This window comes from Podarcis liolepis (genome assembly GCF_965112155.1).
Source record: "Podarcis liolepis genome assembly, chromosome: 5".
In the NCBI taxonomy this organism is placed as follows: domain Eukaryota; kingdom Metazoa; phylum Chordata; class Lepidosauria; order Squamata; family Lacertidae; genus Podarcis; species Podarcis liolepis.
In genome coordinates, this window is record NC_139556.1 from 83,436,252 (window position 1) to 83,464,168 (window position 27,917).

Consider the following 27,917-nt stretch of genomic DNA (forward strand, 5'->3'; position numbering starts at 1 on the left):
AACGAATATGCCACAATTCTCACAAAGAAGAAGTATTAATCTGTTCCCCCCACTTCTCAGTAAAGCACAAATAAAATAAATGAAAGGACTTTTTACAATTATCTTTGCTCCATGGCTTTTAGCCACAAAAGAAGCTGCATCTCACTGATTGTATTATAAGTAAATGACAAGTTATTCATTTATTTTTAAATCCCACCATTGAAAAAAAATGAATGCCCAACCTTAAAAGTAACACTTTCTGCAAACCCAAACAGAAGGTCGTGTAATAATAATAATAAATTTTTATTTATATCCCGCCCTCCCCAGCCGAGGCCGGGCTCAGGGCGGCTAACAACAATAAAATAATACAACATTCTAAAATCATTTCATTAAAAAATTACTTCAAATCAAATTAATGGCAACCATTCGGCTAGAGTTCTGTGCCAAAGGAGGGAGTCAGGCTGTGCCTTGGCCAAAGGCTTGGCGGAACAGCTCTGTCTTGCAGGCCCTGCAGAAAGATGTCAAGTCCCGCAGGGCCCTAATCTCTTGTGACAGAGCGTTCCACCAGATCAGAGCCACAGCTGAAAAAGCCCTGGCTCTAGTTGAGGCCAGCCTAACCTCTCTGTGGCCTGGGACCTCCAAGATGTTTTTGTTAGAGGATCGTAAGTTCCTCTGTGGGACATACCAGGAGAGGTGGTCCCATAGGTACGAGGGCTTTTGGAGGACATTCAAAACCATTTGGTCACATGGCACCAGAAAAAAATCAGGTGGTCAGTGCCCTTACCCCTAGAGACTGCCTTGTGCAGCTTGTTATGCTTAGCATAGCAGGCAAGTAATTATGGGAGGGTTTCTGTTGAGAACCATAGGAGCTGTCCAGCCTGAACAGACAGCTAATTAACATATGAAGCTGGTGGGACCTATCACCTGGAGATTTGGATTTGGAGAGAAGCATCATCATATGTGTAAATTCAGTAATTTGAAAATGCATCATCCATAGAAGAAGAAGAAGAAGAAGAAGAAGAAGAAGAAGAAGAAGAAGAGGAGGAGGAGGAGGAGGAGGAGGAGGAGTTTGGATTTGATATCCCGCTTTATCACTACACTAAGGAGTCTCAAAGCAGCTAACAATCTCCTTTCCCTTCCTCCCCCACAACAAACACTCTGTGAGGTGAGTGGGGCTGAGAGACTTCAGAGAAGTGTGACTAGCCCAAGGTCACCCAGCAGCTGCATGTGGAGGAGCAGAGACGCGAACCCGGTTCACCAGATTACGAGTCCACCGCTCTTAACCACTACACCACACTGGCTCATGTGCGAGTCCATACTATTCATGGTGAACTGTTTTGATAGCTTTGGATCAGGCATCCCCAACCTGCAGCCCTCCAGATGTTTTGGCCTACAACTCCCATGAACCCTAGCTAGCCGGACCAGTGGTCAGGGATGATGGGAACTGTAGTCCAAAACATCTGGAGGGCTGAAGGTTGGGAGTGCCTGCTTTGGATAGTGGCGATTACAGAAAAATAGGAATCTAGAAGCTTGCTTTTGACTGAAACTGGATTCTGTTTGGGGAATTAAATGATGTGGTAATAACTGCCATTGCATGAGAACCAAATGACAGTAAAATGAGAGTAAAGTGCTTTTGGTTCCACGCGCGCTACATCTTTCAACTACTGAAGGAGTAAACGGAATGCTGGAGCATGAGTGTCAATATGCCCAATAATTGCACAGATTCATTTAAATTTGTATACACTGGTACCTTGGTTCTTAAACTTAATCCATTCTGGGAGTCCGTTCGACTCCTGAAACCATTTGACAACCAGGCGCAGCTTCCTATTGGCTGCAGGAGCTTCCTGCACTCAAGCGGAAGCTGCGTTGGACGTTTGGCTTCCGAAAAACGTTTGCAAACTGAAACACTTATTTCTGGGTTTGTGGCGTTCAGGAGCCTATTTGTTTGGGAGCCAAGCCGTTTGAGTACTAAGGTACTGCTGTATTGGTTATATAATTTAGAAAGATGGGGAAATGTACACAATGCAGGAGGAAACAAATTAAACAATGCTTTAAAAATATTGTATATCTAAAACATTTGCCTATTCAAAATAATATCCTCCCACTGATATTTTTATTTGTTGTTGATAGAAAGCAGAAATAGCAATATATGCTTCCACTTTTCTTTTTTGCAGAGTTGCTCCCTTAAACTCATACCTCAGACTAGTCTCTAAACTCTTCCTGAGTTCAAAGAGCATTTTGGTGATTGGGGGAGAAAGTAGACTGCATTAACGGCAGCGTACTTTCATCACATGCCGTATTTTTGCCTGATACTTTTTTTTTTCTTGAATCTGCTCTTTCACACAACCCAATTTCTCTAGTTCTGCAATGTTTTGGAGGGCTGCTTTCTTATTAGAAGAAGTAAAAAGGACCTCTATGTTTGTGAGTGGGACTGTGACCGGAAAATGCATAGTCTCATTTGGATTGCGGCCAAATATGTTGGCTGCAATTCATTATTGAGGCTCTATGCAGATTTACTTGGGAGTGTAACATGAGACTGAACTGTAAATCAGGTTATTTGTTCGCTTTTAAAAATTATACCCCGCTTTCTACCACATCTGAAAAATGCAAATAAGAAAAACAACAACATTCAATATACTGTACAAAAATTGAAACAGATTTAAACATCAGTGAAGTCCCAAATAAATCAAACACTGTTAACTGCACATACTATGTAATGAATTGTGTCTAAGGAAAACTCACATTCTCGTAGCTTTGCTTTCCACACAGTTTCTTCTGACTCCACATCCATCAAAGATAACACAAGTTCTGTTGGCTGGTCTAAATATACCTCAAAGAAATGTTTCTGTGCTAGCGTAGAGTCATCGACAAACTCCATTTCCTAGAAAGTGAATATCAGAATATTGAAAACCCTTTTGTCAAAGCAAAAAGTTGGTTTCCTAGCTAAGCTTTTATATAATGCATGTATACGATGTCACAACGTGTCAGGAACACTGCACAAATGACAATTATCATCATCTTTTAGACAAGGACATGCATCTTGACAATCCGATTATAGAAGAATAAAGAACATACCTCAGGGTTTATGTCAGCTTCTGGGACACTAGTTAATTTGTATTTCTTCCCAACTTGGAGTAATTTATGACAAGGGGGTTTCTCAATTTTAATGAATCTATTGGAAGAGCGCTGTATGGTTTTTGACACATCCTAAAATTAAAATAGAACTTTTTTAAAATCATGATTGCCTAAGTCAAGAAATCAAAGACCTACCTAGACTTGTTGGAGATTTTGTTGATATATTAAATTTCTTTCATCTACTGAGAAATTGCAGTTCCCTCCCTTGCTTCCTAACAAATTAAATGCAACAATCATGTGATTCTTACAACAATTACTAGGATCATTCACCAAGCAGTTTCTGCAGTACTCAGTTGAATATCCTGTTGTAGCATCTGGAACCCTAATGGTTCTCCTGGCTGCACACACTAGAGTTTCCAACTCACTGGGGGGAAAACAGGTTTTTGAGATCTGGGGCTCTAGCTGCCAGACAGGAGGGGTTGAAAGACAGCCTTCTTTCCTCATCCAGTGTCCAACTGAACCCAGTGTTCCTATAGGCTCTGCCCTCAGGGGTGTGCAAGTTCCACCTTCTCCTACAAGCCTTCACTTCCTGAACGGCCACCAGGTCCTTCTTACTTGCTAGAACTTTTTATTTCATGAGTTGACAGCTCCAGTGGGCACTGGAATACAGTCATACCTTGGGTTAAAGAAGCTTCAGGTTCCTTTTTTTTCAGGTTACGGACCACCGAAACCCAGAAGTACCGGAACGGGTTACTTCTGGGTTTTGGTGGTCGCACATGCGCAGAAGTGCCAAATTGCAACCCACGCATGAGCAGACGCGCAGCTGCGGGTTCCGAACTCTGTGGGTTGCGAACGTGCATCCTGCATGGATCACATTCGCAATCCGAGCGTCCACTGTACAGGAAAATGCCATGCTGGCAGCAAAGAAACTGATTCAGACATTGCCCAAAAGTTGATCTTACCTTTATAAACGAGCTGTTGTTGCCGGCTACATACACATGGAATTTCAAGGAAGGGTGGTCGTTGACAACTTTGTATAATATAACAACCCCGTGGTAACACACTGGATCGTATTTCTCAATAACTGGGCCAACAGGGGACAGGGAGCTCACACGCCATTTTACATGTGTGGTTGAGTGATCAGCAGAACACTCAAATTCTGGGCCGTTGCTTTTGAAATGGAACACGTTGAAGGTCATGTCAGAGGAATGATCTGCAGAGAAACATTGAACGCTTTTTAACGCTTCCTAAAAACAGAGCAAGTGCCCCAGCAGATAGACAAATATGTTTAAATTCACTGAGCAAGTCTTACCATTCAGGCAGAGGGCGTGTGGAAACTGAATGGAAGTAAGAACAGAAGGTGATTTGCACTTGACGTCAAATATGGGGCCCACGACAATCCAGGGATCTTTAAGGTAAGCAGCATACTTGGTCCAAGACAAAAGGGAATACTCAATGACTGCGGCTTTGGTTACTTCGAAGATCAACCCCGTGATTGTACACTGATAAATTCCTTCGTCGTCCAACTTCAACCTGCATATGTGACACATAAGGTGTAGTTTTCAGTACGTGATACAGCATAAAGGTAAAGGGACCCCTGACCGTTAAGTCCAGGCGCAGACGACTCTGACAAACGGGGATGATATATGCATGTGCTTCCTCTGCATTTTCTTGTCCTTCCAAATACATGTGAAAAATACATTTATATACAGTCATTCCTCGGGTTGAATGTGCTTCGGGTTGAACGCGTTCGAGTTCGCTCCACGGCAACCCGGAAGTAACAGAGCAGATGCTCAAAATGATGTCATGCTCCCCTTCCTCTTCTCGTGTACCCTCCAAAATTTGCTCTGTGGAGGAGGTCAGGGGTACCCCCAGAACAGCACACAGGCACAGGGAGAAAGGAGGACTGCTTCGTTTGGAAAGCTGTTGTGCTTGCAGAGACAGAACAACTGGAAGAATGCAACATTTATTTCCACCCTGTAGGTCCCCTTCTGCTCTTCCGTTTCCTTTACTGCACAATAGTAGACAAGTGTGCATTCGGATTTGCCAAATATATGTCTGTGTACTGTGTAATCATGCAAAAATATTAATAATAAAACAAAGACATTTTTTAGGATGTAATTTTCAATTATATTGACCAAAACTTACCAGAATCGTCCTCTAGAAAGCTTTCTGGGAGCTACTTGTTCATGCTGGTTCTTTATATTAAAATAAAAATAAAAATGGGAAAAGCAAATTAGGAGGACATTAGTATCGGATTTATGAAACGACTTTTAACACTAGTCCGTATCTGGTTTGAAAAAAACCACCTACTTGTGGGATCTTGCAGCGTTCACAGTGTCGATGGGTATTAACTTCTAAATGGAAAGAGAGAGAAGTTTCTTAAACTGAAAATAGTTTAAATTGTCAGATACATGTTTTTTTTCTGTTATGATTTTTATTGAGTATAAATTGTACATATACATATATTCTTGATTTCTCTACAGCATAAATTCTTAACTTAATACATTATACATCTTCCCATACAAATCTTTTTCCACCCGTGACTTCACTGAGGTTTCCTTTTACTTACTGTGTTATTTACTCTTTATTTCATTTAATTTTCCCAATTCTTTCTCTTTCCATTATACTCTTTACAAGATTTAGTCAAAACATAACCAGGATATAGCTTGAGAACAATGTTTTTTTCATGTAATCTCTTACACATAGCCAATCCTTTTTGGCTAGGTTGGCCTCTAATTACCTCCGTCATTCTTGCTAACTATAAATATTCACAAAATATTTCCTCTTTGCTATTAGCATTCTCGCCACCGTTGTGCCGTATAAAAATACTTTCTTTTTTTCCGCTTGGGGATGTTGATATTCATAATTCCCAGGAGGAAGAACTTAAATTTTAAAAAGTTCGAGGAAATTAGACAGTTATGCACAGATTGGTTTCAGTACCATCAATTGAATGAGGTGTTTAAATCAGACATTAAAATCGGGTTCCAAAAAGAAATCTCAGAAATAGAAAAAGAATTACTAGAAAATAATAGGAAATTGTTATCAAAGACTTACAAAGTATTATTGGATTGGGAGTTGAAAGATGAGGAGATAAAAGAGGCAATGGTAAAATGGGCAATGGATTTTGGTTACCCAATACAGATGGAACACTGGAAAAGGTTCTGGCAAAAGGATATCAAGTTCACAGCACGTTACACAATTAAAGAGAATTATTTAAGAATGTTATATGGTATATGACCACCTATGGCAAAAATTTATAAATCGAAATCAAATAAATGCTGGAGGCATAACAATGAGGAAGGAACGATGTTACATATGTGGTGGGGGTGTAACAAAATTTTTAAAAAATTGAACTCTGTCTACGATGAATTGAAAAAAATGCATAAAATCACATTCGGGGGAAACCAGAAACCTTCCTCCTGTCAGATACATGTTATTCTTAAAGAAAAGTATTATACCTGATTCAACACAATGCAGCGGCAGTTCTTCTTTCATTTTCAGATCCTCATCTATAAACACAAAAAAATGCATCTTTGATTTGTTTCTGTACATCATTATTTGGAATGAATCATAAACTGAAACAAGTCTTCTCCACAGATATTTAAAGATGACATTCTGAATGACACCGTGGCTATTTGAAGGCTCCTTTGGTTTTAAAATTTGCATTTTATCATATTACACTTTTTATTCATCATACATCTTTCAACGTTCTGGGCAAAAATCTGTTCAAATCTGCTTGTGCCACAGGGATGAAGCCACAATTCTCCCAGCTTCACTATTCATTTTTGATAATACTGTATAGTGCTTCTTCTTGCAGAATTATTATTAGTATATATTATGTTTTCCCCTAACAGTGGAACCTGGCATCGTTAATTACACCTCACCAGGCTAAAGTGCTTCTGCTCAGCTAAGCTGGCTGTGAGTCCTGAAAGACCTGCTCCTGCCTTGCAGGCCTTTTTCAACCTGGCCTGGGAGGGCAGGGCCCAGACTGACTCCAGCTACAAAAGCTGAGGCTGCTGAAGAGGCCAGAGACTTTCTTGCTCAGGCTTCCTCAACCTCAGCAGTCCAGATGTTTCTGGCCTACAACTCCCATGATCCCTAGCTAGCAGGACCAGTGGTCAGGGATGATGGGAATTGTAGTCTCAAAACCTCTGGAGGGCCGAGGTTGAGGAAGCCTGGTCTTGGTTGTCTTTTTGTGGAGACCCAGCTCACTGAACATGAGCATCCGAAGCACCCTCCGTGAACCGCTATTGGCAGGATTTGCAGCTACAGCAGCAGATATGCTCTATACTTACGAGAATATTTTATTCTTTTACTAGTTATGCTGTTTCAGATGTGCCTTTTATATTTGACTTCATTTAGTAATGCTTTCTTTTGAAGATTTCTTTTTGTTAACTTTGCTCTGCTAAATGTGCATTCTGCAATTGACCTCCTCTTTAGTGTTTTTTAAAAAAATGTTTACGATATTTTAGTTTCCTATTAATTATCTTTGAATGAATGTTAATTGTCTTTAAATGTATACTTTATATTTTGCTTTTTCAGTAATGCTTTATTCTGGGGTTTTTTATTTGATATTTTAATGTAGGTTATAAACTGCTTTGAGTCGTCCCCCCCCCAAAAAAAAACAATACAGAAATGAAATGATGATGATGATGAAGAAGAAGAAGTAACAGAGCCTGGGTCTATAACCCTCCATTTTGGTGATTTCTTAGAGGTCCACATATCATGTTATGGGAAATTCTAAGTCCTGTAGTACAAAAAAAAGTGTGCAGAATTGTTTGTATACCTTCCTCTACTGGTATCCCACACAGCCTTAGAAGTATATCATGACTGCCATTCTGTAATTCTTTACTGATCAGTTTAATTTAAAAAGGTAAAAAAGGTAAAGGACCCCTGGACAGTTAAGTCCAGTCAAAGGCGACTGTGGGGTTGTGGCGCTCATCTTACTTTCAGGCCAAGGGAGCCAGCATTTGTCCACAGACAGCTTTCTGGGTCATGTGGCCAGCATGACTAAACCACTTCTGGCACAATGGAACACAGTGATGGAAACCAGGGTGCACGGAAACGCCGTTTACCTTCCTGCCAAAGCAGTACCTGATACAACTTCATATCTACTTGCACTGGCATGCTTTCGAACTGCTAGGTTGGCAGGAGCTGGGACAGAGCAACAGGAGCTCACCCCGTCACAGGGATTCAAACCGCTGACCTTCCGATCAGCAAGCCCAAGAGGCTCAGTGGCTGAGACCACAGCGCCACCTGCTCCCCACGATCAGTTTAACAGTGTAGTAAGCACTACTCATACTCAGTGCTACTCATACCTAGCAAGGTACATTACAATTCACAGCAACAATAGCTAGTTCAGGACCCACCCTATGCTTGTAACTGCAATTTGTTCTAAACTGTTTGTATTTCTTTTTTTTAAATTGCTGCAAACTGCTGTAGGACCTTTTGGTGCAGAGCAAGTGAGAAATCTAATAATCAATAACAAACTGAAACAAAAACAAACGAGAACAGAAAAGATTTATGGATTTTTGATGGAATTAGCAGCTGTCCTTCTAAGGTCTTTATTGGACTAAATTTCAGTTTGTTGTGGCATCACGGAAAAGAATGTGTAAATACATGCAAAAAACCAGCACCCCTCTTTCTTACCTCAGGTAAAACATTACTATTTGTAATGCCTGCATACATAATTATTTGCAACACATAGTTGTATGAAAGCTTTGTTTGTATTTGTATATTTAAGAAATAAGAGCCTATCTGTGCATGATTCTCCCATACCTGGTAATTATCCAGACCTGAATATAGAGGTTTGTTTAGACATCACGGCTAGTAGCACTGAGGTCCTCCATCTTTCCTTAATCTTGCCATGTATTTAACTGTAGGGCCATAGTGCTGTATTAAAGGGTATTCTTTGAATTTTATGTACATTCAATAATGGCCCCAGCTAATTTTCAATAAGAATCGTCCTTAAACTACTTCATGTCCCACTTAACATAAACACTCAAAAGTCACTCACTCCCATCTATGCACATGGCTTTTACTACCTTGCAAGAATCCTCTTACAGATCTCTTACAGATAAAATTTAAAAAAGCACTCACTTGGTTCATTTAGATCTGCCTCATCTGTATCTGTAAATGAAAAGGCCTCATTAAACATAAACTGCAGTGTCCATTTGTTTAAAATATAAATAAGTGCAGGGATATTAACAACAAAATACATTTGCCAGTTACTGTGGGGAGCCATTTCCTCCCATTGTTTTCCTGATCATCCTGTTTTGCCACATTTGTTGCCAATTTCTAAGCATATTTATGGCCTGCTGTTGCTGTGACTACCAGCTAAACACCAATATTTAACAAATACAATGTCGTGTTTGCCTTCTTCCCCCTTTTTTCTCTTTACTGATAAATAGCCACGCACACACAAAATGTAGCAAAAGAATACCCAATGAAAGGCAAGCAGGTGGCTTAAATTCATATCTGGTGGCTGTCATTTCAATAATTTAAGATGCATTTTAAAGAGACATTAAGGAAATATAAACAAGTGTGATCTACAACAAAGTGTTGCAGCATGGAGTGCTCCCACCAAGGTTCCAGGGATGCCATTGGACAATTGGGGGGGGGAGTGTTCTTCCCTGGGGGTTCCCTCCAACCTTTAATACGTTCCTCTCATATGTGAATGGTGCTGTTTCAGCTATATAAAGATTCACACTAGAAAATAAATCCACCGTTAATATATAGAATAGGTATGATTCAATTACTGACCAGACTTGCTTTCAGAGCTGCTTTCAGAGTCGCTTTGGGAACTGTCGTTACCTTGACGAAATGAAAATCTATTTAGCCTTGGCAATTTTGAAACAGTTATTTAACATTAAGCTTTACTTTTTAAATGGTGCAATTAAGACCACAACACAAGGTGGTAGTAGTAATAATAATAATAATAATAATAATAATAATAGTTTGAACCGTATACTGCAGGCATGTCCAAAGCCTGTTTGGGGGGGGCCTAATCCAGCCCCCCTAGGGCAGTTTATTTATTGGGCTCAAATCCTTAAAAAAGCTCAACAACTTCAACCCTAAAAAAGGGCAAAAACTTTGGTCAGCCCCCATGCACATTCACTTGATCACATCTGGCCCTCTTTGAAAAAAGTTTGGGCACCCCTGTTATACTGTAACACAACCCCAGTACACTGTAGTGCCACTCTGCAAAAAGTATTCTACCAGCTCTTCTGAAAGAGGTTGTAGAATAAAACCTGCACCAATAGCTGGTTCTTCCAGGAGGCTGGGGAAGAGACCTCTCCAACATTTTTGCTGCTGCAGGCAAGGATACTAGCGACAGCTGTTATGTCATCTAGCCTGGTGAGAGGACCACCTCCCCTCTGATCTGTCTTTAAGCCAGGCTCCTTGGAGTGCAGGAAGCCCAGTATCAGTGCCAGTTAACTCTTGCTTTGCTTTGTGTTTATGTATTTAAATCTAGACTGTTGGGGTTTTTTTGTAATATCGAATTTATTCTGTGTTTGTTCGGCTTTTTAGATTATTGGTAGCATTTTCCAACTTCCATTAAAATGCACATGTATTTGGTATATCATTACGAGCATATTTACCCAAGTTGTTTTCCTGAGCAGAATCTTCATCTTTAGAACTGCTACTATCTGTTTTGAGGAGATAAAATATCAGTTGGGAATTCAGCACTCAGTGTCTTTCCCCACCTTTTCCCAAACACGGGGCAATAAATGAAATTTATTCCACAGACTCATGGGCCAGTTGTATAACACTGGGAATGATTCCAGCTCAACGTTTTGCCCCTATCCCTAAAATAACTGCAGTCGCAGACCTCTAAGCAAGTACCTTCCATTCATAAGAATTAGCTGATCAAGGCATCGTTCCTCTTTGCTTTTTTAGCAAAAAGTTGGCTACTCCCAACCCTGCCCTGGGAATAATTCTGCTGCTCAAGGCAACATTCAAAAGAAAGTTGAAGGGGAAGAACCCGGGCCTGAGTAATTAGCCTCAAGGCATATCCTTAGTGTTTTCAGGAGGAAGTCAACTTGGCTATTATTCTGCAATGCACAGTAGCAACTTAATATGTGATTAGCTCATCTTTTAGTTTAGTACATATTAAACTTGGGTCTTAATCCTTGCTAAATCCTTGTAATCTTTGTCTACATAAAGTAGAAGGGCAATCAATATTTTTAATTTGTTTGTTTGCTTGCTTGTCTGTTTCAAAAGTGTACATGCCACCCTGTCATTTAATTTTTTTCCAGAGCAGCGCACATAATCAGAAAACAATAGAAGAGCAACGAGGCAGCATTACAATGGGAGAACATATGTTGTTAGCTCCAGTCACAACCCAGGTGTATTTTAGCTGCCATACTTTTCAGACTTCTGCTGCAGCAACTGTAATTTATAGCAGCTTCATGCACGTATGCATATATTAACTGTTCTAACAAAGAAGATTTTTTTTTTAAGGCAGCCCCAAGACTACATCTTAAAAGTAAGTACCGTATTTTTCGCTCTATAACACGCACCAGACCATAACATGCACATAGTTTTTAGAGGAGGAAAACAAGAAAAAAATATTCTAAACGAAATAGTGGATATATGATTTTTGTGGTTCATGCTGTGGCCACAGACATGTGATCTGACAGTGAGTTTGGAGTAGCCCAATGCAAAAATCCTGAGGATACATGTGGATCCATGCTTTGTAACCACGGAGGAGGGAAGGAAGGGGAACCATGGATCCTCTGCTCACGACTGCAGCAGATCCCCCCCGCCACCTGCAGGCATTCGCTCCATAACACGCACATACATTTCCCCTTACTTTCTAGGAGGAAAAAAGTGAGTGTTATGGTGCAAAAAATACGGTAATTGCTTTTTTAAAAGCGGAGTTTCAGTATTTTGTGCATAATTCTCTTTAAACATTCACATATTACTTTGGAAATAGTACGGGATGGAAAATATTAAAAATTGAAGCTGCAAAAATTGCCATGAGCTGGAATTAAACTTATCTTATCTAAATTGACACTTACTTCTGAGAAAGCATGCATAAGATTGGGCTGCAATCCTATATCTATTTACCTAGGAGTCAATTCCAGGGAAATGGGATTCAAAATAGTCATGTATAGAATTGCACTGTAAACCATGGTTTCAGATAGGGAAACCACAGGCGTGCTGGGCATTGAACCTGTGACCTTCTGCATGCAAAGCAGATGTTCTGGCACTGAGCTACAGCCCTTCCTCCATGAAAGTCAATCCACAAGAAACATAAATGTTTCTTGTTTAAAAGGCAGTGGTGACTTTTTAAAGTTCCAGTGAAGCATCAATGTAAAATGTTGACCACAAATCCACTGTTTGCAATCATGGGATCATTAACTTCAGAAGTATTACTTCAGGAATTAACAGGATTACTATAGAATAGGATGCCTCAAAAATTACTGCTGAATTTCAAACACATTTATAAGAATACATATCAGAGCTCTGCAGGAAGAACAACAGTGATAAAACATTAGAAAAACAAAATAAAACGTTTCAGAGACCTGACATTGGTACAACCATGCTATTACATGATCCACATCTATTTCAACAGAATTAATGATTCTTTAAAACAAATCTACTGGGGGGGAAATGATAAGCTTTCAAAAATTAGTTACCTTTATCATCCAAAGCTGAAACTTCAGATTCGCTGGAAAATAAAGAACATGTAACCATTTTTTTGTTGTTACAGTTTTAGTTTTGCAGAACTAAAATATGAGCTCTCCTATAGCATTTTTGAAGCATTAAATAATTGTTCAACTGAGCCACAAACATAATAGTGAATACATTCATTCTTTAACCATTTCTGTGTTGTCCATCACATAAAGCTATACTGTAACAACCAGATTAACCAGAGAAGTCTATGAATAAGTTGTCTGTTTAGGAGAGTGAATGTGCAGGATTCTTATATTTACTACCCCTTATCCCCTCCACAGTCCTGTTTGTGCGCTAGCATGACTAGAACAGAGTCAAAGCTCAGCAGCATCAATACAAGGCTTTGTACATCAATCCTGTTGATTGAGGAATCAGTGTGTGACAAGGGCCTGCCCTTGAGGCCTGGTGAAGTGATGCCTCAGGCAACAGGGTCTACTGGGGCAGCACATCCCAATGTTGATCTTTCTTTCTCCCTCTCCCTGAGTTCCGCTATAGATCTTCCCCAACCATCCTTCGTTCCTGATGGGGAAGGAGGCACCATTTTGGGGTCCACCTCAGGTGCCCAGTGTTAAGTTGTGGGTGAACATATCAGACGACACAGCGATTCTTCAAACAGCTCGTTTATTCACAGGCCAGAACAGAACTGAACTGAAGGGTTCAGCCAGCCTGCTTATATAGAGCTCCACTACAACGCAACAGTAACCACTTTCTGTAACTATCCAATCACTGAACGTCACTTTCAATCCCTTATTTGCATATGTGGACCTGAGTGAAAACTATCTACAGTATCCCCCTGCTGGCCCAGGGTGAGAACTTCAGTACATAACACCCAGGACTCTGCCTCCAACAAAGCAAGTCTCTCTCTCTTTTTCACCCTACTCTCTTGAAGCTTACAACCACTTCACCCTCCTCCAAATGAGTAGGAATAAATAACGCCAAATTTCTAAGATCTCTGTAATAATCTAAACCAGGATTGTGACTGTACTGGGATGCTACTTGAATATTCTGGTTCAGCTTTCATGGTGCAGATGCCCCTGGCAAAAATGCCGATGTAGATATCCTCTGAGCCAGAGTGTAAACATTACACCCCACCCCACCCTTTCCCGAATGGCCGCATGCATCCTATTCCTTCAGCAAACCTGTATTTTATTTTTTAAGGAAAAGGGTCAACTTACACCAGCATAAGCCCTCAAATATGGGTGTTCTAAGGAAGTGGCGGGGACGAGATCAGGCAAGGGCTAACTCTGTTTAGCTCTGTCACATGACCTGGCAGCCCAGCATAACACAAAAAGTGTGCTGTAGATCAAACTCTATTTTAAAGGCTTGCTTTCCCTCTGCCAGGCATAGACCAGCTTAGCCAGCTGTAGCCCCGCTCCTGAACGGAGTCTCGATATGGCGTATGTACTTATGTACGTATGCCAGGTTCCCATTCTTAGAATTACTTGCTTAATATGCTGCTTAATCCTGTTAATTGTGGCTTTTTAAAATTGCTATTTTTATTTCAGTGTGCCTTTTCTTCCACATCTCTACACATTTAAACACACACTGCATCTTGGGTTTCTGTTGCTCGTGCCTGAAGTTTTACCACCAAGTCATTTTGGGTTTTGCAACAAAACAGCCACTGCAACTGGGGGGGGAAATGCTATCTAGCCACAAAACAGACACAGAGAAATGGTATTTTCTTTCCTAGGAAACCAGAGAAGAAAACAGTAGTGAAGGGTAGGGCAGAAGAAGACCTGTCATTTTGAGTGCCTTGTTTGTTTTCTCCAAAACATCAATAAGCATTATAGCACTGATTAAAAATGAAACAACGAAACCTTTGTCTTAGCTTGAACGTAATTCTCTCAAAATGCGTTGTCACTAATATTAAATGTTGCCATTTCATGCATTATGTTCATGCAAGCGGCGATTTTAAACTAAAGGTATATCTAGTTTTGTAGTTCTGTGCATGGTTTCCTGCTGATACTTATTCCGGGGGGGGGGGCAGATTACAAAATATCAATCCATTTCATACTGGTATTGTGAACCATCCATAAAATAAAAATGTTGGATATAAAAATACACAGCCACAGCCTCAGAAGAACAAAGTTAAGAGCTGACACCCAGAGAATGTTTAAGACATATAGTTCTACGATATTCAGCTAATTTGCTGTTCAGATACATCTGAATATAGTATAAATTATATTCAGATATACTGGCTTTTCAAGAGGATTAGACAAATTTATGGAGGGTGCAATTCTCAGTGGCTGCTAGGCATGATGGCTATACTCTGCCTCCATGGCTAGAGACAGGTATGTTTCTGAATGCCCATTGCCGGAAACTGTGGGAAGGGATAGTGCTCTTGTGACCTGCTTGCTGGTTTCCCATAGGCATAGGCATCTTGTTGGCTTTTCATTTTCAGCTTTGTATTCTTGTTATTTAAAAAGCGCATCCAGATGTTCTGCTGTTGCACCCATAACCTAGGAGGAAGGTGCTATTTAGCTCCTATCTTTCATATCTCAGTTTCCTAACACTGCTAGGGAAACAATAAGCTTCAGAAAAACTGATAGCTCATCACATTGACCTGAAAGTCTGATAGTCAACTCTATGAACCGTTTGAGACTTATGACTAAGCTTTCCATCTGCAAATAATGATACAAGCTTAGGAGTGCCTTGCACGCTTTTGTTTTCCTTCTATGCCACTGTTTATGTGACTGCTTGCATGAGATAACAAATGAAAGGGTATCTGTGCACCAGAATTATGGTTACGTTGTGTTTGAATTTCATTTCCCCCCCCACACACATAATTTTTTTAATTCATTATAAAATAACACCATTTTACAACACTGCAAAATATTTATTCAAATTATTTATCCACTTCGACAACAGTGTTTCACAGACCACAGATCTGTCTACAAATTAATCCAGAAATAATAAAAGCACACTTACAAAAAGGAAGTGTTGATTGTTGTTCATTTTTCTATTGAATGTAGCAGTGTTCAACTATGTTTTCATCAGAGAAGACCCACTGAAATTAATGGACCCAATTACATTAGGTGCATTAGTTCTAATGAGTATACTCTTGAGTAAGCCTCAGCTGAATACAATCTAAAGGGATCTAGCCTACGTATGGGAAGCCAGCACAATCTACAACTACGTAAGTAATTTAATAAACAAAAATGATAATGAATAAAGTTTATGGTCAATATGGAAGTGTCCATCAACACTGCTCTTGCACAAAACCTCTGTATCAAATGAACAGAAGAGGCTACAAGAGTAGGGTCAAAAACTGGCAGATAAGGTGGCAATGTCTGCCAGGGTGAGCACATCTCCTGCTCAGCTGGGGTTCTGTGGCTCAGCTAGTGATATGCTAAAGCTGGCTGAGCTGAGCTTCATATAAGTCCCAAAAGAGAGGCATTCCAGCAGCTTGGTGGAGGTAGGACCATAAATGTTCCTAGGCCCATTCAGCCCAGTCACATAACCTGGCAACCTGGTGGAAAACACTATTTTCTTGCCTCTGCCAGGCTTAGGCAGAGGAGAAGCAGCAGCAGCACTACTGCTGAACCGGGTTAAGCTCTGCGATGACTTTATGTCTTCTTGCTTTTCACCAGCTTCTTGTGCATAGCATTGCTTCCAAAGTGAGATAATACTGAAGTGTGTGGTTTGAAACCTGAGTTGTCAGCCCTCTGTGTATTATAAAGAGATACACAGAATGACATGCTTGATAATGACCTAACTCTGACTCATGGCAGTATCTAATGATTTTATGAGGATCATAAATGTAAAAGAAACAGTAAGCTTTTAATCTTTCCAGCTGGAGAGGAAAAACTAGAGGCCTAAAACACACACAAAAAAGAATAGGCCCCAAATTACTGGGGGCAGGGGGTGTAGCTTCAGAGGACAAACCTATTCGTGCTTTTTTTAATTGCTAAGGAACAACTTCTTTCTCCACAATTAAAACACTTTCTTAGCATTCAAAAATTGTAAAAGTTTAAAATATATATACTATACAGTGGTACCTCTGGATACGAACGGGATCCGTTCCGGAGCCCTGTTCGCATCCTAAAGCGAACGCAACCTGCACCCGCGCATCTCGTGATTTGCCGCTTCCGCGCATGCGTATGACGTCATTTTGACACTCTGTGCATGTGCGAGCGGTGAAACCCAGAAGTAACACATTCCGTTACTTCCGGGTCGCTGCAAAGCGCAACCCGAAAGCGCTCAACCTGAAGCAACTTCAGCCTGAGGTATGACTGTATATACAGAAAGCATCACCCTGTAAAACCAATTAATGAGGCCATTAAAAGCTCAATGTGTTCTTGTTCAGAGGCAGTGAGGTATATGTTTTTGCATAATCTCCTCAGACTTTTCTCTAGAAGCAATTCTCTCTGAATGGGTACTTGGCTGAGCAGCCTTGTGTGAGATGGATGTGGCCATCTTTTTCTCAATGTTTTTCTATCTTGACTCTAGAAGTTTCTCTCTCTGACAAGGTAGCAAAAGTGATCACTCTGTGAGACAAAACAGGGTGTGAACCATGCGTATAACTAGGTGCATTCAGATGCAACCTCGAGCCATATATTTAGCAATCCTTGCATAACCAATCCTCAGGCTCCTTCCTTTCCCCCATGCACCATAATTCAAGATTCCCAGCAAATCCAGTCTAAAACCACATGCTCAACCAAATTACATTTGCTTTTAAGCTTGGCTCAAACCATGGTTTGGGATCCTTGTTTAATTGCAAACCATTGTTTCCTGTGTTCAAGTGCACCAGCAAAGAATGTAAGATTTGAAATAGTGGCACATCGGGTGTTCAGGGATGAGAAGAGGAAAGTGGTGCATTAAACGCTAACAGATTTTATTATGGCTTGTTTTATTTATATATTTATTTCAGCAACTGATGTACCACTTAACACCTTACCACTTCCTCCATGCCATGTATAATTTTACACACTTCTGTCTTAGGACTCAGCTACATTCGTAAATATAAAGCACTTTATATGCATTATAACACTGTGACACCAGATGGTGCTGTGGAGTCCTGTTTTCCACCCATGGGATTTTCCTGTACAGTGGTACCTTGGGTTAAGAACTTAATTTGTTCTGGAGGTCCGTTCTTAACCTGAAACTGTTCTTAACCTGAGGTACCACTTTAGCTAATGGGGCCTCCCGCTGCCGCTGCACCGCCACCGTGCGATTTCTGTTCTCATCCTGAAGCAAAGTTCTTAATCTGAGGTACTATTTCTGGGTTAGCAGAGTCTGTAACCTGAAGTGTCTGTAACCTAAAGCATTTGTAATCCGAGGTACCACTGTATGAAGTTTACAATTCATTTAACTGAATTGCTTCTTTGATGTGTCTAGATCCAGCCTTACTTGCCCTTTCTCTGAAATACAGCAGCAGAACAAAGGATATAATAGTGCCATACAGTATTTAAGCAGTATTTCCTGTCTCATACCCACCATTTGCTATTACTTATATTTCTTCTGTTCCGCTTATTAGTAATATTGAAATTATCACTCTTCTCAAGCAATACATCTCAGCTGCTTGAATTAAAAGTTGCAGAATATGTGGGTCAAAAAATTTACAGACCTAGAACAGAGGTCTAGCCTAAGAAACAGTGTATGGTTATTTTGGGGGGAGAAGGGAAAGAGATGTTGCCTTCAGGCATTTCATTAAAGAGCTGGAAAGCATCCCGATTGCTGGTAAGGACCTATTTCTTTACTTGCACCTTAAGTGCTGAGTCTGAAGCTATATAAAGGATTTCTCTAAAGGAAGGCACTATAGTATTCCAATATTCTCCTATTAAAGGTACCCCTGCCCATACGGGCCAGTCATGTCCGACTCTAGGGTTGTGCGCGCATCTCACTTAAGAGGCCGGGAGCCGGCGCTGTCCGAAGACATTTCCAGGTCACGGGGCCAGCGTGACGAAGCTGCTCTGGCGAGCCGGCACCAGCGCAGCACACAGAAACGCCGTTTACCTTCCCGCTATAAAGCAGGACCTATTTATCTACTTGCACTTAGGGGTGCTTTCGAACTGCTAGGTGGGCAGGAGCTGGAACCGAAATACGGGAGCTCACCCTGCCACGGGGATTCGAACAGCCGACCATGCGATCGGCAAGTCTTAGGCACTGAGGTTTTACCCACAGCGCCACCCGCATCCCTATTCTCCTATGAGGTAAAGGAAAAACCTTTACCTTTACTGCTGATTCTCCAATTATTGGAGATTATAGTGAATAATACTTAGTATTTAAGTAGCACATTTCAAGTTCTTAAAGTTTTTCCTGTGCAGGTGGACTAACTACCCCAGAAGGAGCACGACATGTCCCCCACCAGAAGTACTACCCCTCCTCTAACATCCCAGCTATGCAAATTCTGTGGAAATGAGTACTTCCAGTTGTTATCCTGAATCTCCCACTAATTGGCTTCTTCAGCGGATGGCCCAGGGTTCTAGTATCATGAAAGAGAGAAACTTCTCCCCATCCGATTTCCCTACACAATGCATAATTTTATGCACCTCTATCATGCTCCCATTTACCCCCTAGGCCCCCAAACGTTGCAACCTTTCTGCAGAGAGATCATCTTGGGTAACTTTTTCTGCCTACAATATCCATTTTGAGGTGCAGTGGATCAGAATGGCGCATACCATTCCGGCAGATGGGGGGGGTCACATCCTGGATTTGTTAAGTGGCACTATGCAAACTTTGCTTCTGATCCCTTTTCCTAAAGGATCGCCAACCGTCATTTCACTTTTCCCACAGCTGGAGAGTGCAAATATGTGAGGTGGGTATTTCTTTGTCTCTGTGCGAGTCCCTTGAAACCTACTTACACCACACACTTAGAATCATAGGTGAATAGTACCATACAATCATAGAGTTGGAAGGGTCCCCGAGGATCCTCTAGGAATCTGCAAGGGATCGAACCCACAACCTTGCTGTTCTCAGCACCACGCTCTAACCAACTGAGCTATCCAGGCTGGTTTATCATGTCACTCTCCATTCCCCCTGGCGAGTTCTTCTGTATTCCGTTTCGGTTTGACTACCCTACCCTCGCTTTGACTACCTACCAGCAGCAAACGCGGCCCTCTCCCCGTGCCCAGCCCTGCCTCCGGATCACGGAGGAGCAAGGCGAAATCACCGGCCCCGGGGTCGACCATTGCGCGCAGCCTTCGTCTCCATCTTCCACTCTGCCTCTCCCAAAGGCGCTTCAAAGGCGCCCGCGCGCCTTCCCTCAGGAGAAAGAGACGCGCCCAGCGGCTGTGGGGAGAGGGGAGCCGAGCATGGGGTGGTGTGGGGACTTCCCCTGCCTCCCTGAAGAAGAGGGAAAGGCACAAAGAACCACAGAACACCGCCCCTCGAGCGAAGGGATCGATTCATGTCCCCCACCCCTCATTTCCCCCATCCTTGGCGACGGTGTGGAAACGTTCCCGCCATCCTCCCTCCCCTCAGGGCCAGGACTCGTTATCCTTCTCGGCTTATGCAATGGCGCCCTTCATTGTTGTTGTTGTTGTTATCGCGCCGAGCGCCGCGTGCTCCCTCCGCCGCCACGTCCAGGCGCCAGAGACGCTAGCAAGCAAGCGCGCGCTCCAAGCCGCTCTCCTCGCGCGCGGGGTGGGCGACCTTTGGCGCCGAAACGAGCGAGCGAGGGCTGGGCGCTGGTGCCACTCGAGCCTCGCCGAGGTACCCTCGCCTCGCCTCGCCGCCGCCCGCTTCCCGCGCGCTGGGCCCCGGGCTCACCTGGCCTGCACCTGCCCGCACTCCTGGCCGCTGGTCATTGCGCACGGAGGCGAGGCGCTGGGGGGAAACGGCCCTCGCGCGGAGGAGGATGAGCTGAGATGCAGCGCGGCCGGAGGGTGGGGGGCGGGCGAGGACGCATCCGGAGGGGAAGTGGCGGCTGCAGCAGCAGCAGCAACAGCAGCAGCAGCAGCAGCCCAAGCAGGTCGAAGCCCAGCCCCGCGCGTTGGCTTGGCAACCGAGAGGCAATTATCGAAAAGGCGCGAAATCCCGAGAGGGCAGGGAAGCCGGGCGCAGTTTAATCCGCGCCTAGCTCCGAAAGGTTTTGGGTGGTCCTCGTCAGTCCAGATATGAAATGAGGGCAGTACTTTTCCTTCTTGGGCTTCTCGACCCGATTTAGTTAGGCTATTCCAATGCTCTTAGTTGTTATCACACACAAAAAAGCCACAATGAAGAGGATAACGTCCGTGAATGCGAGGAGAGTGTGTTTCTCTACATCACAAAAGCAAACCTCACAGGTGTAGAGCTAACACAGAGTTATAGAGTTGGGACCCCCAAGGGTCATCCAGCCCAACCCCCTGCAATGCAGGAATCTCATGACTGTTATTGCATCTTGCTTGCTTGCTTGTTTTTGCCTGCAGCGCTCTCCTGTCCTTAACAACATCATGCAATGCAGGAAGCTCAGATCATCTATGACTGATGGCCATCCAACCTTTTATTACAAGGTGAACGGTCTGCTTTAAGTCTCATTAATTTCGAGAGATGATTTAAGCATGTCCTTTCCCTCTGTCGTCGAAATCAATGGGACTGAGAAGTACATAAGCATAAATACTTTTCAGCTTTAGCCAACTAAGCATGAGGTCAATTGGAACGCGATCAGCAGAACACTGGTTCTGGAAAAGAGCATAGCTGCATACACAATGAATTAATGCAATCTCAAATAGGTTTTTAAGAAAGCACCCCAATAATTCAGATTCCAAGAATGAATGAACTCATTCATCGATCTTTGAAATGACATTCTAAGGAAGTTGCGATTCTACGGCCTGACTCATACATATACACCAGGCCAGGACTACGATTTGGGTGGCAGAGGAGCAGCACACACTGCTCACCGCAGGGTGCAAAGAGGCCCATGTGGACAATGATTCTTTCCCCTCAAATAGATGAGGTGGGAAGATGTCATGAATTAAACAATTGCATCTATGGGTAGGCAGTGTATATTTCACATGTTGCCTCGGCATGCTTAGTGAGAGGCAGGGCTTTGTTCTCTTGGTCGACCACCACATTGAATGACAGTGTGTGCACGGACCAGGCTATGCCTTTGCCCTACACTAGGGGTGGGGAATCCACATGAGCCAAATGTGCCCCTTCAGCCCTGCTCCATGCCTTCTTCTTTGCCTGGATGGAATGTTCCTTTGACCTGTGATAGCGGATCTTGCTTGCCTGCCTTGATAGAGACATCAATGACTCTTGTGTGGATGCAATTCATCTTCACACAGTCATGCATCCATTGCCCCACATGCTTTTGCCTGTGCCCCTCACTGGGGATGTGGCCCCTGGAAGGTTGTTCATCGGAGTAAGTGGCCCTTGGGCTGGAGAAAAAAGCCTATCCCAGCTCCACGTTCTGCCTCTCATTTTTTTAACAGCAGCTGCTGCCCAGGAGGCAAGGGATGAAACTCATATAGGGGAGGAAAAGCACTCGTTCCTGATGAACATTGTGGAATAAGACTACTGCTGTTGTGGAGAATGTCTGCTGGCTGTAATGGGAAACAAGGTGGCTATGGGGCTGGGGGCAAGAAGAGACTAGGGTTTTCATAGGGGAAAGATCGTTGCTACCTGACCACTGCATTCTACAAAGCTTACCTTCGGTGCTTTTGTCTGCAGGTACAAGTAGCAGTGGCTAAAACAAACAGGACTGTTTATTCTCCTGCTGCAAGGGAAACGTTGTCCTTCCTTTTCCTGGTGCAATTATTTGTCCTTGGTTTTCACACAAAAGCTACAGCAAGTGAATATTTGAATAATGTATAGAGATAACGAGATAGATAGTAGGATCCTGTTCCTCTTTGCCTGTTTTAACTTACAGCAAACTATTGGGGGGGGGAATAAAAAAATTCCTTCCAGTAGCACCTTAAAGACCAACTAAGTTAGTTCTTGGTATGAGCTTTCGTGTGCATGCACACTTCTTCAGATACTTCTTCAGATACAGTATCTGAAGAAGTGTGCATGCACACGAAAGCTCATACCAAGAACTAACTTAGTTGGTCTTTAAGATGCTACTGGAAGGAATTTTTTTATTTTGACTATGGCAGACCAACACGGCTACCTATCTGTATTGGGGGGGAAATAACCTTATGTATGAAACAGCTGCAACATATGCCTAGTGAGAAGTGATCGGTTTCCTTTGCATTTTACTGCCTGTTTTTGTGGTTATTTGCAGGAAGCTTAGCAAAAAGAGATGCTCAGTGGACACAGGTACCCTCTTTGCACACAGACGGAGTTCAGGGGAAACCTGCTTTTCCTATTTGTGACTGGTGGGAGTGTGCTAAGTACTGATTGTGTCAGTCACAGTAGAACAACAGTAAAACAAGAACACAGCTAGATGAACTGGGGGTGGGGATATCACTGAACAAATGTTTCTGTGAGTAAACATGCTAGAAATGTTTGGGGAAACAGGAAAGTGGACAGCTTGCTTGATAGATCAGCTGGATAGATCAGTTGGTTAGAGCTTGGTGCTGATAACGCCAAGGTTGCAGGTTCGATCCCTGTATGGGACAGCTGCATTTTCCTGCATTGCAGGAAGTTGGACTCCTCAAGGTCCCTTTCCAACTCTACATTTCCATGAACGAAGAGGAAAAAGAAGTCCACCTTCAACTTTGAGGCTGTAAATGTGTGCACAGTGAAAGCAGTCATGGAGAGTGTTTACTCCACAGTATAAGAAACTGCACCAGCTTCTGTTCACAAGAACATCTGGGTTTCCTATATTAACCAGGGGAGCTGAACTAAATTGCCTACAAGGCTTTCTCCAACTCCCACCAGGAAGTTTGAAGAAAGATGACGTTATTGTCTGTACAAGTTTGCAAAGGAATATGTTGCATCCATGTTGCATTGCTTCTTCTTTGTTTATACCTGCATGAAAACGTTACTGTCTCAAATGCCAACAAGTCTGTAAACTGCCCTGTTGCGTAAGAGCCACTGGCTCTCTTCCCAGAAATTACCTTTCTCCTTAAACAAACAAAAAAAAGACACTGGCACCGTTGCATGCACTTGGTAAACCTCCAGAGACGTAAGTTCCATAGAGACAAAGCTCACTGACACTTCCACTTGTTCTGTGCTTTCCAGGCTGAGCGGTTTTCCCTTTCCCCCGCTCCTTTCCCCCAGAAAACTCTCTCTTTAGCACTAAATCTGATCAAATGTCAATTCGGAGAAAACCCAATTGACATTTGCTCTGATTCAGCACTAAAGAATAGGATCTCCTGGGCAAAAGCAGCAGGGGAAATGGAAGTGTGGATGAGTTACATGAAGACATATATGTGCGCTCATACACACAGGATTCAAAAGCTTTGTGGCTCTTTTGTAGGAAATGCATAATTTTTGTGCATTCTGCAATTGTGCAATGAATTTCTGCCCAGAAATAAGTTTCTTAAGTGCACGTTTCTTAAACACTGTTCTTTTCTGCATGCAAAGCAGATGCTCTGCTCCTAAGTTATGGCCCTTCCTGTTAGGTACAGCATTTGCTTTGCATGCAGAAGTTCCCAGAAGATCCTCAGCATCTCCAGGTAGGGCTGGGAGAAAGCTTCATCCAACACCCTGGAGAGCCTCTGCCAGTCAATGCAGACAAGACTGGGCTAGAGACACCAATAGTCTGATTCTATATAAGGCAGATTCCTATGTTCCCGGGGCACTTAACATCCTTTTGCATGGCATTTTAAAGTTGTCATGTTTTAGTTTATCTGCTAGTTAGCTGTTTTATCTCATTTTACCAACATATACATATACACACATACACACACACACACATAGGTTTACATCCTACTAAACCCACTTAACCTATACAATTCGAAAGAGAAAGGTTTAGCTCAGAGGTGGGGAATCTGCTTTGCAGAAGGACCCAGGTTTAATTCGCAGGTAGGGCTGGGAAAGAACCCTGTCTGAAATCCTGGAAAGCCACTCTCAGTCAGTGCCAATAATGGAGAGCTAGAATACATAATGCATCTTCCTATGTCCCTAATCTCTCTATTGCTTTAATTGTGAAAACATTTTGCTATACCTCAGAAGGGATACTGAGGAGAAATTGCTTAACCAAGATTTGATTGAAATTTGTTGTAGCATCCACAAAATTGTGCAATATTCCACAATAATATTGCTGGGCAATATTAGTTGGGGCTATATTTGGCCCATGGGTCACCAGTTAGCTATCCCTGTAACAGAATGCAGATATATTACCTATACAGTGGTACCTCGGGTTAAGAACTTAATGTGTTCTGGAGGTCCGTTCTTAACCTGAAACTGTTCTTAACCTAAGGCACCACTTTAGCTAATGTGGCCTCCCACTGCCGCCGTGCCGCCAGCGCCCGATTTCTGTTTTCATCCTGAAGCAAAGTTCTTAACCCGAGGTACTATTTCTGGGTTAGCGGAGTCTGCAACCTAAAGCGTCTGTAACCCGAGGTACCACTGTATGTGCTTCTACTTCTTGTTTACTCCTTCTCTTTTGGTTTCAAATATTTACTTTCCCAGGGTTCTATAACTATTCTATTTTCAATTGCAGGAAGCTATAACAAAAGCAGCAACTGCCTGGATCTCTAAACTTGAGGATTCTGTGTTTTGCTCCTGCCTTTTATTTACAATGTTAGTCAGGCCACCTGCTCAAGAGGGTTTTCCCCTAGCAGCATAATAGACACATTGAGAAACCAAACATGAAATTGGTGATTCATTCAACTTTCCCTTTTGAACTTGATTTGCCTCTTTGAATGTTGTCCATTCTCTCCTGTCAATCCCATTTTCATTTTTGTAGGATATTCACTTTTGCATGCTTGTTTTTGCACCAAAGTCATTTTAAAAGGTGAGCCTTTTTAAAAAAGAAGAAAAGTCTTCCGTGATATGAACAGATTTGAATATCCATGATATGAACAGATTTGCTCATAAACACTTTCCGTTGAAACTAATTCTGATTCACTCCCACTTCCTTTTTGTTGTTGTTCTTGTTATAAACAGGGACTGTCTGAAATAGCCTGCAAATTTGATTCACACATGGCGGGGTTAACGTTGCCAGCCTTCATTTCACACTTTGTAGACATCATTGTAATGTAGACTTGGTCTGCCAACAGATCTGGTGCCTGCTCCCTGTAGAACACATCCTTGGGGATCCTGCACTCTTCCATTCTGTGGACATGACCAAGCCAGCGTAGACATCGCTGAGACAGGAGTACGAACATATTGGGAATGTGAGCTTGGGAGAACACATCTTTGTTTGAGATTCTCTCCTGCTCAAAATCTTCCTGACACATTGCACGTGGAAGACATTGAGGCATTACTCCTGGCAGGTTTAAGGCTCCCATGACTCACTACCATAAAGCAGCGTGCTCAACATACAAGCCTGGTAGATGAAGATCTTGGTATTGAACTTTAGCATCACATTCTCCCATAGCGTTTTGGAGAGGCAAGTCATTGCCACAGCTGCCTTACCATGACGCTTGTCCCGCTCAACATCAATGAGCCAGAGCTTGCTGGTCATGGTGGAGCCCAGGTAGACAAAATCATCTACCACCTCAAGCATGCAGTCATCAATGCTGACAACATCCTGACCCAAGATGTTCAGGGTCTTTGTCAGGGTAATGGTAAGGCCAAGCTCCCATATAGGCTTAGCCAGAATGGTTGATGAGTCTCTGTAGAGCTTCCTCGGAGCATGACATGTCATCTGCAAACAATCAGTGACATAGCTAGCTGCTCGGACGCCCAGGGCGGTGTGTGTGCCCTGTGCCCAGGGGCGGGGCAAGCCACCCATGGGGGTGGGGCAAGCTGGGGCAGGAGCCTCACCCCCCACCCACCTGTAGGGTGACTGAGGGAGAGGTGGCGGACAGATGCAGCCCCACACTGCCTTTTCAGGCAGCACAGAGCCTGCAGGCACCTGAGCCCCTCCCAGGAGAGATGTGTGGCTCAGGCGCCCTGCAGTGCTGCCCCCGGCAGTGTGGTGCCCAGTGCCCCCAGCTACCCCCGCAGCTACGCCTCTGCAAACAACATCTCTTGCATAAGGGACTCACCAAACTTTTTCCTTGGCATGGAAATGTGCCAGGTCATTTCTTGGATGGATGCAAACACCATCTTCAGTCAAGCTGAAGGCATGGGAGAGCAATAGAATAGATCAAAAAGAGTTGGGTTGAGAACACAACCCTGTTTCCTCTTTATAGGAAAGGGGTCCAAGGCAAGGCTGCTTGGTCCCCATCTTCTAACAGGTTTGAAATCTGTTCAAAGCAGCATGTATCTTAATTGAGCTGAAGGACTATCAAGAAGCTCTAACCCTATTGCTTGAGCTCTCTTACAGAGAAGCTTTTCAAAATTCTTATCTTTTAAATTATCAGGATCTTAAGGCAATTACACAGCATGTTTATTTACAGAAGTGTGATTCACGCTCAGTATGTACCTGAAACTATATGCTGACTGATTCTACAACAGTAATTTTTTAACCACAGTTGGGTTTTTTGCTTGTGCTGTCATGCAGTTGCTGGCAGCCATCCATCATTGAAAGACAATTGTCTGGAGCCTAAGATAAGCGAACAAGAGGAAGTTCATGGAAGGAAAGTTTCCTCTCTTCTTTTTCCTGCACCTCCCCCCCCCCCCAGGCTATACCCAGAGCCAGAGAACCTGAACCAGCAGGGTACGAATGGCTGCTAGAAAAGGGGGAAATCACCCCAAATCATCCAATTATAGATAGCTGTGTTAAAAGGTGATTGTTTGTAGATAGCTGTGTTAAAAGGTGGACCCCATCCTCCATAAATAATAATGGTGAGGCAAAATTATAGATCATTCTCCTGCTTCTTTGAAATATACTCGGAGTCGAGAGTGGATTTCATGCTCTTTATTCAGCTCATAGCAGTGAGGAGGAATGAAAGTTCCCCCGTAATGTCTGCTTTATATACATTATTTACACAGTGGGCCCCATGTGATTGGCTAATTCCAGGATTCTCCTGTAGGCCAATCAGGTTGCGGATTCACTTCCACCTGGAGCTGGATTGGGTGGCTCCTGTGGACCAATCAGACTGCTGCATTCTGAATCCTATTCAACTCAGTACATAACATTCTTACACCTGGCTCCATCAGCAATGTTAACCTTTTACCACCCCATCAGACTTGGATAGACAGTTGCCTGCACAACAGCACTTTGGACCAAATTATCTGAACACTACATAGCATTCTATGGTTCACATTTGGAGAGAATTATCAGTTCAAAGCCTGACAACTGTGACTCATCTTTCCCA

The 27,917-nt window shown here is 42.8% G+C and overlaps 1 protein-coding gene across 1 annotated transcript in view; it reads right to left on the bottom strand.

Annotated features, from left to right (window-relative positions):
* Window positions 1–26,359, bottom strand: part of LOC310707880 (uncharacterized protein) — a gene marked incomplete at its 5' end in the record, with an annotated part of 31,858 nt that extends 5,499 nt beyond the window's left edge. Inside the window, 13 exons of the mRNA XM_083505337.1 lie at window positions 2,722–2,860; window positions 3,055–3,186; window positions 4,017–4,267; window positions 4,367–4,587; window positions 5,203–5,252; window positions 5,368–5,411; window positions 6,516–6,566; window positions 9,157–9,186; window positions 9,820–9,870; window positions 10,659–10,706; window positions 12,702–12,733; window positions 20,449–20,863; window positions 26,128–26,359. Coding sequence (XP_083361463.1) covers window positions 2,722–2,860; window positions 3,055–3,186; window positions 4,017–4,267; window positions 4,367–4,587; window positions 5,203–5,252; window positions 5,368–5,411; window positions 6,516–6,566; window positions 9,157–9,186; window positions 9,820–9,870; window positions 10,659–10,706; window positions 12,702–12,733; window positions 20,449–20,863; window positions 26,128–26,359 — 1,696 coding nt within the window. The remainder of the gene's footprint in view (window positions 1–2,721; window positions 2,861–3,054; window positions 3,187–4,016; window positions 4,268–4,366; window positions 4,588–5,202; window positions 5,253–5,367; window positions 5,412–6,515; window positions 6,567–9,156; window positions 9,187–9,819; window positions 9,871–10,658; window positions 10,707–12,701; window positions 12,734–20,448; window positions 20,864–26,127) is intronic.
* Window positions 26,360–27,917: the final 1,558 nt, after the last annotated feature.